Below are 12,393 nucleotides of genomic sequence, written 5' to 3'. Positions count from 1 at the left end.
TTAAAGTAGGCCTACTGTGTAATGATAATTAACTACATGTACTTAAGTAGCCTACATGTAGGGTTAGGGTTACGATTGGAGTTTGGTTTGGGATTAGTTGTATGTAATTATGCGTAATTTGTAGTTATCACTGCTGTAACTACATGAAACGTGTAACAAGGTCACTATAAAATAAAGTGTTACCTACGTTTTTCCCCCCAGATACCTCATTCTTTAAAAAACTTAAATTAAACTTAAATTATCCACCATACGTATACATATAATACAACGACCCTGCTTACGACAGACATCAATGTTGTTTCTTTTTAATTATTATTTTTTTAAGTTGTACAAACACCCTCAGCCGCTAGAGGACAGTAGTTAATCGTTCTTGCAGAGCAGGATATAAAACTACAACTCCAACAATGCAGTTTAACCGGCCGGTGTCACGTGACGCTCTATGGTTAAAACTCTAGTGGCAGCGCGAGCTGACTGTTCTCTGTTTCAACCATGACTCCTGTGTCAGACCCCAGCTCGTTCTCCTCCATCTCCAAGTGCTCTACCAAGCACTTAAATCTCATTTACCATGTTGACTTTGACAGGCGTGTGCTCAAAGGGAAAGTCGCCCTGACTGTGGAAGTTCTGGAGGATAAATTCTCTTCTCTGGTACAGTTTTTCATTTGATTCTGTTTGCTTGACTTAATCACTGCAATTCACATACACACATCTGCATGAGTAAACGTCAGTGTGCTGTGCGATTTTATTATATATTTGTTGCTTTGATTCATTCTGATTAAGTGGAACATCTAATATATTTTTTACTAGTCAAACCTAAAAAGGTGCTAGTCGCTATTGAATTAGTAATACTAGTAATTAAAATAGATACTAGTTATTTAGCGATACATGTCCAAACTGTCTGTCATACAGTAACTGTAGATCAGGACTAGGTTACATATTTACCTGAACTTGATACAGTAATGATGATATCCGTCACGTAACTTGATGACTTGCATTCAAAGTTTGTTGTTTATGAATTTGATACATTTGTTCAGCCATCATGTTCTGTAAATGCATGCGCATATGCTTTGATGGTCATATTAGCAGCAATTATGTCAAATATATCTGTTCATTAATCAGGTGTATTAAGTCACGGACTGTGTACCTGGTTTACTGCACCAGGCTGAACTTTGATTTCAGGAGCTGTCAGATCACTTTGATGGACTTTTTATCTGAGCGTGACAGACAGGTGCGACTTGTCAGAAGCTTTGATATAAATATGAACTTGTATAAACTGCTTGAAATTGAATGTTCATGCATTTCAGGGTTGTGCAATGCAACCAAATATGAGAAATGTTTTTCCATGGCTTGTTTTAACAAGATGTGACATGCTGAGTATAATATCTTCTATCAAATGCCAAAAGGCATGCACATTTGCTGAAATATTCTGTAAACTATATCCTTTCAGCCTGTATAAGGATCTGTATGCAGGTATACTATTCAGGTGTTCTGTAAGCAGAAAGTAAATAGACAGTTTGTGTTATTATATCATTAAATGTCATATATATTTTTTAACAGATAAAGGCATATATTCTGTTCTCTCTCTCTTGCTATCTTTCTAGACTCTGGACTCAAAGGACCTGAAGATCTTTAAGGTTTCTGCAAATGGCCAGGCTGCACAGTTTGCATTGGGGGCCCAGCATAAATTTAAAGGATCCCCTTTAGAGATCACCCTGCCTTTTGAACTGTCCCGGTAAAGCCACAAACTTGTTCTGTAAAGTTATTTCGGATATGATTTTCACTGCCAACATAAATGCGGCTTTAAACGCGCATGCAAATGCAAGCAATACTTAATTAGCAAAGTTGTGAGCTAAATCTGACAAAAAAAATTCCTGAAAGAAAAATATATTGAATTATTATGTGATTAATATTTAAGTAAACTATGTTATAGTAATACAAAAAATGCAAGGAATTAATTTAATGTATCAAATGTATACGTAATTTGCAACTTCCTGCAGTTAATGACTGTTTTTTTAGACTTAAAATGTATATAATCAATCTTAAATGTTATCATATTAACTTTGACAGCCCTATTCAATTCCGCACAAAGTTTTTCCTCTTCGTTTTAAGTTGTATTGCAATTATCTGTGTGTGTGTGTGTGTGTGTGTGTTTCAGTGGGCAGCACGTGATTGTGGAGATTGAATATGAGACGTCTCCTAGTGCCGTAGCACTGCAGTGGCTGTCCCCCAAACAGACTGCTGGGAAGAAACAGCCATACCTTTTCAGCCAGTGCCAGGTATCTCCTCGCCATCTCTCATCTGTCCACAAACACCCTGTGTGTGCGTGAGAAGATGGGTGCAATTTCCTTGAAAAATATATCATTTGTGCAATCTTGCAATACAACCCAAAGTGTTACATTGTTCTTTTGCTTCACAAGTCTATCAAGAGCTACTTCATTCCACAACCCATCTGACATTATCATTTGTTATATAACCTTTTTAAAACTATCTCTACCAAGTGTTTGTTTGATTAGAAGTGTGCGTTTAATTAAAGTACAGTGCTAAAACTAAAACTATAAAAAATAAAATAAACATGAACTGAAATAAAATAAAATGGTAACACTTTACAATAAGGTTTATTAGTTAACATTACTTAATGCATTAAGTAACATGAACTAACAATGAGCAAAACAGTTTTACAGTATTTATTAATCTTTGTTGATGTTAGTTAATAAAAAATACAGCTGTTCATTGTTTATTAATCTTAGTTCACAGTGCATTGACTAATGTTAACTAATAATGTATTAGTTAATGTTAATTAAAAATATTAACTAAGATTTAATAAATGCTGTAGAAGTATTGTTCATTCTTCGTTCATGTTAACTAAGGAAGTTAACTAATATTAACTAATGAACCTTATTGTAAAGTATTACCTATAAAAAAGTAAAACTATTTTATTTAAACTTATTTCAACATTTCTCATTTTCATTCAGTTTCAGTTGATCTACTAAAAAAAAAGGGCTCTAAACTGTTTTGAGCGTGTCTACTTTTGACCACTTCCAGAGGTAGTGGAAAACACATTAGACCGGTTTGCTTTGTAGTAAACGCTCATGTGGTCGAATGTGTTCAAACAGCCACAAAAGACTGTCTACTCTTGGCCGCCTACACTCTAATGTGTAAAGATTATGGGATGCACACTAGCTAGACAGGATTTTAACTTTATCGGCTAAAGACCCAAGTTTGGATTGAAGATGAAAACGTACCAAACACAATGTTCTCTCCCCATTCCTGATTTCTAGCACACACTCAGCGTTCGGTGTAGTTCTTGCCGCTTTCAGAACAGAAATAAAAGCTGTTGATCTCCGTTTGTTTTCCGTCGTCTCTTTCTGCGTTCATATGTAAATTCCGTGAGCTTTTTCGTTCATTAGATTGAAAGATCTGAAATAGCCCATACATTTACCCGCCCGCCGATCGACCAAAACGCATCTTAATACCAGGTGTAAACAGGGTCAATAATACTAAAATACCACTGTTTTATAATAATATTTTTAGTCCTAAAACTTTCCAATATTTTTGTATGATATTTTAGAGTTGTGGTTGTCAGTTTATAAGCAAACTACGTGAGATTTTCCCTTTTTTGGGTTCTGTTATATATAAATTCACATCTCAAATGTTCAGTTTTAAACCATTGTATGATTGTTTTCCATTTACTCTGTCTATTCACAACAGGCCACTCACTGCAGGACCATGGTGCCTTGTCAGGACACTCCATCAGTGAAGCACACATATTATGCCCAGGTAACATGCATGAAAAGCTCAAAGTATGAATCATACACTCAATGACGCAGCAATCAAATGCTTGCCACAATCTAAAAAAAAATCTAAACTGAAAGTTAAATCATACGAATTAAAATCCACAGTTGCTCTGCTGGTAACACTGGGTACATTTGACTGTTTCTCAGGTGTCTGTCCCCAAAGAGCTGGTGGCTTTGATGAGTGCGTTGCGTGATGGTCAGGAACCAGATCCGAGCGACAGCAGCCGGGTCATCTATCGCTTCAGACAGCCGGTCGGTGTCTCTTCCTTTTCTTCAATAGAGAGTTGCTTTCTAAATCTAAAAATATATATCAAAAATGAAAAATGCCTATTTCTTTCTTGCAGGTCCCCATGCCATCTTACCTCATTGCCATTGTAGTTGGCGCTTTGGAAAGCAGGTGATCCTTTTCCTGTTGTTCTTCCCCTCATATCATTTCTTTTTTTTTGTCATGGTTTTGATCTCACAACCATGCTTATATTTGCATATGACCTCCAGGTTTACATATATTCAGTGTTCAGCATTTAGTTGTGGCTATTGTTACTTATTTCACTTCCAAAGACGTTAGCTAATCATAAGAGGCCATTTAGATGTCTTAAAAGAACAGTAAGGCACAATTTTAAAGGCCTTAAAAGGGTGTAATTTGGTGTAGTAAAGACCTACATTGTAAATTGACTTGAATATGGCCACTTAAGCATTTGCAATGTGGGCACACAAATGTTTCTCATTTATTTTACTTCACACCAAGAACATCACACCAGCCTGTGGCATGAAGAAAGCATCCACTTCTCAAAAGCCCATTATTCTTTCATTCTCTGAACTTCTCGGTTTTTACATTTAAGATTTCTGTGCACAGCTTCCATATCAGGTGTAAATAATCATTGCTTGCGGTTTTCAGGGAAATCGGTCCCCGGTCCAGAGTTTGGTCTGAGAAGGAGTATGTGGATGAGGCAGCGTTTGAGTTTACAGAGGTGAGATGAGGATTCGGTTTTTAGGATTCTGGGTTTTCAGCACATGAAGAGATTGTGATAAATACATTGAACACGTTTACATGCACACCAATATGCTGATAACTCTCAAATGCAAAATCGGCTTATTGAATTAACTGCATGCAAACCAATAACCTGGCAACGCAAATAAAATGCATTCACAAGAATCACATAAATCAAGGTATTCCCTGGTAAATCTAATAATTTGTGCATTTGAGCTCAGGTATTCTATTTGATATGTGAGATCATGTGACGTTAAATAAATAAGCAGTATTTTGACTGAACCACTTTTACTTCGGCTGCACAAGATGAGAAAATATTTGTAGAATTTCTTGGGAGTCGGAGTTTGAGATATTTCCTCCTTCCCTACTGTGAAATGCTCGCTTTGTCTGTGTGCGCTTAAATTCAAAGTTTCCTGTTTCATATCACGCACTTTAATAAGCCGACCGAACGCAGGTTTACATGTTTACATGCCAGCGGAATGCTTATGACTTTACTCCGACAAAGAAAGCAGGTTAAATGTGCAGATTTCTGAGAAACGTTGTTTATAAAGTGTAGCCAATCAGCAGTAGGGGTGTATACACTCATGATGGGGGAGGAGAGAGGTAGCCTGGCTCCGCCCTCCTACGTACTTCCGCTCAATTTTCATTTTCCTTCAGTACTACGTCTGCGATTGTGGTATATTCTTGGGTTTTCTCCGGTCAATTTTTTACCGGTCCAACCAGCGAACAGAGGGAGTGGCTGAGAACGATGACGTTGAGGTCGTGCACTGGCTCTGGGCAGATCCAATAGTTTTAAACTTCAACAGAGGACCCGCCTTCAAAGAAGTTAACGCTTGTCAATGGAGAGCGGCCAGACTCTCTGTACAAATGAAATGTACGAGAGTATGGTAGGACCAGGCTAGGAGAGAGGGGGATCAAGAGAGTGATTTGAAGAAAGACTATAGAAAAAAATGGATAGCTGAGAGACATTACAAAAGAGAAAAGGTTAGAGGAATTTCAGAAGGGTTATGATCAGGCAAGATCTTTATGATCTTCGTTTGTATTAGAAAATCATAATATTAGAAAAGCTTTCCAGCGCTAGAGAGTCTGAAACGGGAAGGCCTGATGCCTTTCTGCTCCATACCTAATGCAAGATATGCTGTTGTAGTGTCAGCTAAAGTCATAGCTCTTCAAGCTATGATGAAGAGACATTTTCGTGCATTTTAGGGGCGGAGCATTGAAGGGAAGGCTTTGATTGTTTGGGGTTGATTTCAAATATCAACAATGTTTCTCAGAAATCACTTACTGGACTTTAAGGCGTTTGCATAGCCACATGCATTATTGGCATATTAAGCATAATTGGATTAAGAACGTGCATGTAAAGGCGCTCAGTATCGACTTACCTTAGTAAGCACACATGACTTGTATTTGCTATCTGATGTGGTTAACCGATGAAGATAACACTCTTTACTCTCATGCTTCATTAGACTGAGACCATGTTGAAGACGGCGGAGAGTCTGGCAGGGCCGTATGTGTGGGGCCAGTATGATGTCCTGGTGCTGCCTCCGTCTTTTCCGTACGGGGGCATGGAGAACCCTTGCCTCACATTTGTCACCCCTACTGTACTGGTCTGTATAATTCCTCTTCATTCATGCATGCTCTTGTACCTCTGTAGACTTCTGCAGTTAGTAGATGCATCCACACAGACATGCAAAACCACATTTAAAGACTAGAAGTAACAGATCAACCAGAGCCAACGTGTGCTTTACTTCCGCTTCAGCTGCACGAGAAGTTTATAAAGCGGAGAGAAATGTATTCAAATATTGCATACACTTGCTCAAAAGTGTGGGGCCAATAATATCTGTACAAAAATTATTCAGCAAGGACACATTCAATTAATGTACAGGGTTTTGTAACATCATTCTTGTGCTCTTTTTCAGGCTGGTGACAGGTCCCTTGCTGGTGTAAGTCACCTGTGTGCATTTTTCTTTCAAATTAAAACCATTTTTAGTTTAATGAGCCTTTGTTCCAAGCCGCTTATCTTCTGCTAATGTCAATATGGTTTGTTTTTATGGTTTTGCTGCAGGTCATCGCTCATGAGATTTCCCACAGCTGGACTGGGAACCTGGTGACCAATAAGACCTGGGAGCATTTCTGGTCAGTCTGACACATTGCGTGCACTTTCCCTGCATATGCAGATCAGAATATGCAAAATATGCACCCATTCTCCACTTCCCATGAAGTTCTTTTGGTTGTAATAGAACATTGTTACAAAGTACACTGAACTATTTTAGTTCAAAATGGCTAGGGCTGGACGATATTACCTAAAATCAAAATCTCAATCAATTTAACATTTTAACTCGATTCCGATTAATGAGCGAAAAAATGTTTTGGGCCCTCATGGTTCACTAACAAGGTTTGTGCTGTAAATATGCTCAACTGTTAAAGGTGGGTTACTTTTTTTCTAGTGAAAGTGCATTTCTTATCTTTGTGATTTTAAAATAATCGAAGGAAACAAACTTTGATGTTTGCTTAAAAAAAAGTGTCACGGTGCTGCCCACAGTGCTATTGCACCGATAACTTTCATCAGTTATTGTGTCTATGGGTCGTAACATTTCTAACAGATTTCTGCTCGTTGTAAATCAGATACAGACACTGAATTAGTACCAGTTATTAACAGATAAAGCACATTACCAGTACATTTTATTTTAATGAGAGAGTGATTGTGTGTGTGAATAAGTCATACCATCTCTCTATTAATTGTGGAGCTGTGGGTTGTAGTTACTTCAAAAGTAGAAACATCTCTGGTAAAACTGTTTCTAAGTCGAGTAAATCTAAGTCTACACCACAGCGTTGACAATTTGTTTCTGCACTCCTGAATGTTTTTCTGTGCGAGCTACTGTCAGTTTAAGTTTTCGTGTGCCACAATATATCAGCGCATTAGTTTGTAACAAGGTTAGATGTTATGGGAAGGAGGAGACGGGAACCACCGAACATTCAAAGACTTTAATGACATAAAATAAAACAAATACAGAGACATTTTTTTTGTCATGCGCGTTGTCAGAGACATGACTTTTACGTCAGTTAGAGGTTCTGAATTTAGGTTTCGATTACTTTTCGATTAATCGCCCCGCCCTGGGCTAGATCCTGTTTTCTATAATATATGACCCCTTTAATCTGTAACAAGTGAACTTTCTCTGCAGGTTGAACGAGGGTCATACGGTGTATATTGAGAGAATGATTGCCAGGTGTATGGAGAGTGAACAGCTCAGGCAGTTTAAAGGCATCGGAGGATGGAAAGAGCTTCAAGAGTCTGTGAGTCACACATACAGAAAAATGGACAAATATTAACATGTTCTTGGCTTATGCAGATAGATATCCCACACACATGATATTCTGATTCTGAAAAAAATCTTTGCATGCATGTGCTGTGTCGACTTTGACTACTATATTTGTAACCTTGCAAATTTTTTTTTTAGACATAAGATTCATGTCTAATTGGTAAATTCCTGTTGCCATTTACTGGTAAAGTAATTCACTGTTGTATCATTTTGTAGGTGAAGCAGTTTGGAGAGAATAATGTCCTCACAAACCTGGTCCCAAACCTGCACGAGGTGAACACGGATGAAGCCTTCTCCTCTGTGCCCTATGAGAAAGGATTCGCTCTGCTTTATCATCTGGAGGAACTGATGGGAGGTCCAGGTACACACACACACACAATACTTTCTCCTCTTCCAGTTTAATGTGCCAAAACTACTTTAAGACAAGAGTTAACACTGCAGCTTACATAACACTGCTGTTTTAACAAGACTGTTGTTTCGTAATTCTGCTGCAGAATTAAAATCCTTATCATTATATTTATTAAATGATTATGTTAATAGTGTGTGTAATATACTGTGTATGTGTGTGTGTGTGTATATATATACACACTATATGTATATATATATAATTAAAGGGATAACAAGCTTTCTCTGCCTTTAATTAGAGGTCTTCATGGGATTCGTAAAGTCTTACATTCAGCTGTTTGCTTATGGCAGTGTAACCACAGAGGAATGGAAGAGCTATCTGTTCACTTACTTCAAAGACAAGGTGAGAACTAATACACTATGTACTTGAATATATACATGCATCTTTTTTATGCAAGTTTCCCAGTAAAGCTCGGTAAGGTAGGAATACACATACATATATTCGTTCCAGGTTTTTGGTAAAAAAAAGAACTGCTAATGGAATGCGTCTCATCATTTAGAATCCTTCATGATGGGATCAAACTAATATCCTGTGAAAATCAAATAAGATTCTATTCATTTTCCTAAAAAAAAAAGTATCTATATTTTTTCCTTTTGGATTATAAAATTGATTAAAATCCCATTAGCTTTTTTTTTTTTTTTTTTAGTTCTTTGAATTAAAGTTCATGCCATCTCTTATGTTCCATTTATACAATAATTTGTTTGTGCTCCATGTCTCTGTCTCTTTGTCAGGTGGACATCTTGAATAAAGTGGACTGGAATGCATGGATGCACACACCAGGAATGCCCCCCGTCAAACCACAGTGAGCACCAGAGCACATTTTGGGATGTGTGTGTGTGTGTGTGCGCGCACAAATGTGTGTGTGTGCGTGTGTGGTTCAGGAATTCAAAATGACCCCCCGAATAAAAATTATTATGTCTCTGGTAAGTCCACAAAAAAAATGTGTTTGTGGCCTCTTTGTGCACAGGTATGACACCACTATGGCCGATGCCTGCACTGCTCTGTGCCAGAGATGGGTGAAGGTGAGTCTTTCTCCTGTTAAAGGTAGGGTAAGCAACTTCCAAGAGGCTATAATAGCAAGCTAGATCCCACCCTCCCTTCAGAGCATCTCCAAAACCACACCACCTTCCAGAGCAGAGTCTGCAAAGCGTTACAAGAGACGGCGTTAAATTACCTAGTGTCTCAAAGCACATAACATTACAAAAATAATGAACATAAACAACTTAGAGCTCTGACTTGTACCACCTGACTCCTGCAGATTCTATTTGGCATTGATAGTGTTGACCGAGTCCGCGGACATGTAAACTGTCTACAACTCAGCATAGCCTTATTTAACGTGCTGATGACGTGGTCTGTCTGTGAGAGCAGGGTGTGTTGAGGTATGGAAATATGTTTTCAGGCTGGTAGGATGTCCTATCATTGCATTTTTTGGTCCTGAGACTTCCACAAAAGATATATGTAGTTTTTTATATATATATTTTTTAGATCTAGACAACTTCTATTATTGATTGCTATCAGGATGTGAAGAGTTCAACCAGTGTTTTCAGTCAAAAATTGTTTATGAAAAACATTTCCTACCCCACCTTTATACTACACCGAAGCCTTTCAGTTTTCAAGCTTCTCTAAATTACATTGAGTTTAAGACGTGAACTCTCTTCCTCTTTCTCTGTGTGTTTTAGGCAAAAGAAGGGGACCTTACGAGTTTCACTGAGGCAGATGTGAAGCAATTAAACTCTCCTCAACTCATCGAGTTTGTGGCTCTGTTACTCCAAGAGGTACTAAATAAGTTAAAACTGGCACCTGATCATATCTAGAAACCACAATATATTGTTTGCATCCTGTTTTGTCTTGAATCTGCAAGATAAAAATCACATACCTATAAATACAGTATCCCACAAAAGAGAGTACCCCCTTCACAAAAGTACTCTTTTCTTGCCAGCTATTTTGACAATAATTGCTGTATGTTGAGTTATTTTCAGAGGACAGTAAATATATCCTGCTTTACAAACAGCACATTGACTACTCTAAAATATATCCAAGTTTCATTTCTATAGTATTGTCCCTTGAGTAGATCTACCGGTGCTAAAATGTTTGCTGAAATGTGAGGGGTATACTCACTTTCGCGAGTTACTATTTATAAAATCACACATAAAATCTTAAATTTTAAATGTAAACCTGTTATATATATAATGTTTTATGTAAACATGGTATGATATATATTATGGATTTAATTACATGAACTTTTTTTTTTAATTTAGTCTGTAATGCCCCATTATGTTGATGCAGAATAAGTAATGCTGTACCATATCAAACTCATTTTAGCATTTCATAATCAAAAGACAGAGAGGAACAGAAAGCAGAAGTAGTCTTGTAATGTGTCTGTGTGTTTCCTCCGTGCATTGCCTGTACCAGGAGCCGCTTCCTCTGTCCCATGTGAAGAAGATGCAGGAGGTCTACCAGCTGAACAGTGTTAAGAACTCAGAGGTTCGCTTCAGGTAAGCAGCAGACCTGTTTCTTTAAATGATCTGATTATCACGTATGTCATGTCAATTGTTTGTGTTTCTGCAGGTGGTTGCGTGTGTGTGTGAGGGCACATTGGGAGGAAGCTGTTCCCCTGGCGCTGAAGATGGCTTCAGAACAGGGCAGAATGAAATTCACTCGCCCGCTCTATAAGTAAATTCATTAATTTGTTCTGAGAAGTCCATGATTGGACCAAAAACAACAACAGCAATAAGTGGGGTCACTTGTTGAAAATGGACCAAAAGAAAAAAAGGAACAGGATGTTACAGAAAGTTTTGTAATTTCCTTGCTGACATGAGCAACCAAACATTTCATTGACTAAACTTCTGTTTTTAATTGTCGAGAGCATTTCAAAAGTGCACTTGCTGACCTCCTTTCTCTCTCTCTCTTTCCCTTTTAGGGAAGTTTACAGCTTCTCCAAGTACAGCGACGAGGCAGTGAAGACGTTTAAGGAGCACCGTGGAGAAATGCACCCCGTCACAGCGATGCTCGTGGCCAAGGATCTGAAAATCGATGGCTAAAATGCTGCTTTCTGGCCGTCTTGTGTGCAGGCAGTGTCTCTGTGCTCCAGCTTAGTCCTCAGATGCAGACCTGCATATCAGGTTAATGTGCAGAGCGTTTTTCTGCTTGGCTTTTTAATGTCTTGATGGAGGTTTCAGTCTCAGGGCTTACAACAATTTTTTTTGAGTTTAAGCATCATGCAGTTTGGTGTTAAAAAAAAATGCATATCTTGCTATATCCCTTTATATGATTTGTCAAACTAATGTTCTGTAATAAACTCCTCTGTACAAGAAGTTTCTACTCTTATTGTCCTATAAAAATGGTCTTGATAGAGAATAAGGTGCATGGCACATAATAAGATGTATTTCATTTCTACTACACGGCTCAACATGCGTATGTTTTTTTTTTTTAAACAGTCTTTAAGTTGCACAATGCAACAAATCGTAAAATGGCCTTTTTGGACTGTTCTTCAGGGGACTCTAAAATTAATTGTATATACAAAAAATTCACTCCTCGTCCCTTCCCCACCCATTTAGGTTCCCATCACTTGCTTTTCAAAAAGAAAATGATGGGAACCCACAACTCAACATCGAGAGATACAGATGTATAAAACACAACATTATCATATAAACTGTATCATATTAACTACCAGCTGAACTTCCTAAAGAGAGGCTAGAAAGAGCTCTGTGGTATTTCTTGCATAAAGATCTGGGTTCTTTCCATCAGTTGATCCTTAAGCACAGACTCAATTATAAACAATACATTTTGAATTATACATTTTAAATTTTGATAAGCTAACTTCTATTTAACAGTTTGAACAGTGAGTGTTTATTAAGTTAACTAGACTAGTGACTATTTTAACTTGAC

The 12,393-nt window shown here is 37.7% G+C and overlaps 1 protein-coding gene across 1 annotated transcript; it reads left to right on the top strand.

The window, feature by feature from the left end:
• Positions 1-418: 418 nt before the first annotated feature.
• On the top strand, positions 419-12,273 carry lta4h (leukotriene A4 hydrolase). Its single transcript, XM_079624263.1, has 19 exons — positions 419-645; positions 1,599-1,729; positions 2,153-2,273; positions 3,706-3,774; positions 3,939-4,043; positions 4,136-4,188; positions 4,687-4,759; positions 6,246-6,386; positions 6,699-6,722; positions 6,845-6,915; positions 7,962-8,073; positions 8,316-8,460; positions 8,744-8,847; positions 9,237-9,307; positions 9,473-9,527; positions 10,185-10,280; positions 10,918-11,000; positions 11,074-11,178; positions 11,426-12,273. Exons 1-19 carry the CDS (start codon positions 490-492, stop codon positions 11,544-11,546), a joined length of 1,836 nt encoding a protein of 611 aa, XP_079480389.1. The 5' UTR covers positions 419-489; the 3' UTR covers positions 11,547-12,273.
• Positions 12,274-12,393: the final 120 nt, after the last annotated feature.

The sequence above is a fragment of the Phoxinus phoxinus genome (assembly GCF_949152265.1).
Source record: "Phoxinus phoxinus genome assembly, chromosome: 9".
NCBI lineage: Eukaryota > Metazoa > Chordata > Actinopteri > Cypriniformes > Leuciscidae > Phoxinus > Phoxinus phoxinus.
Note: the sequence above shows the minus strand (reverse complement) of the source record. Positions and strands in the feature narration are given on the sequence as shown.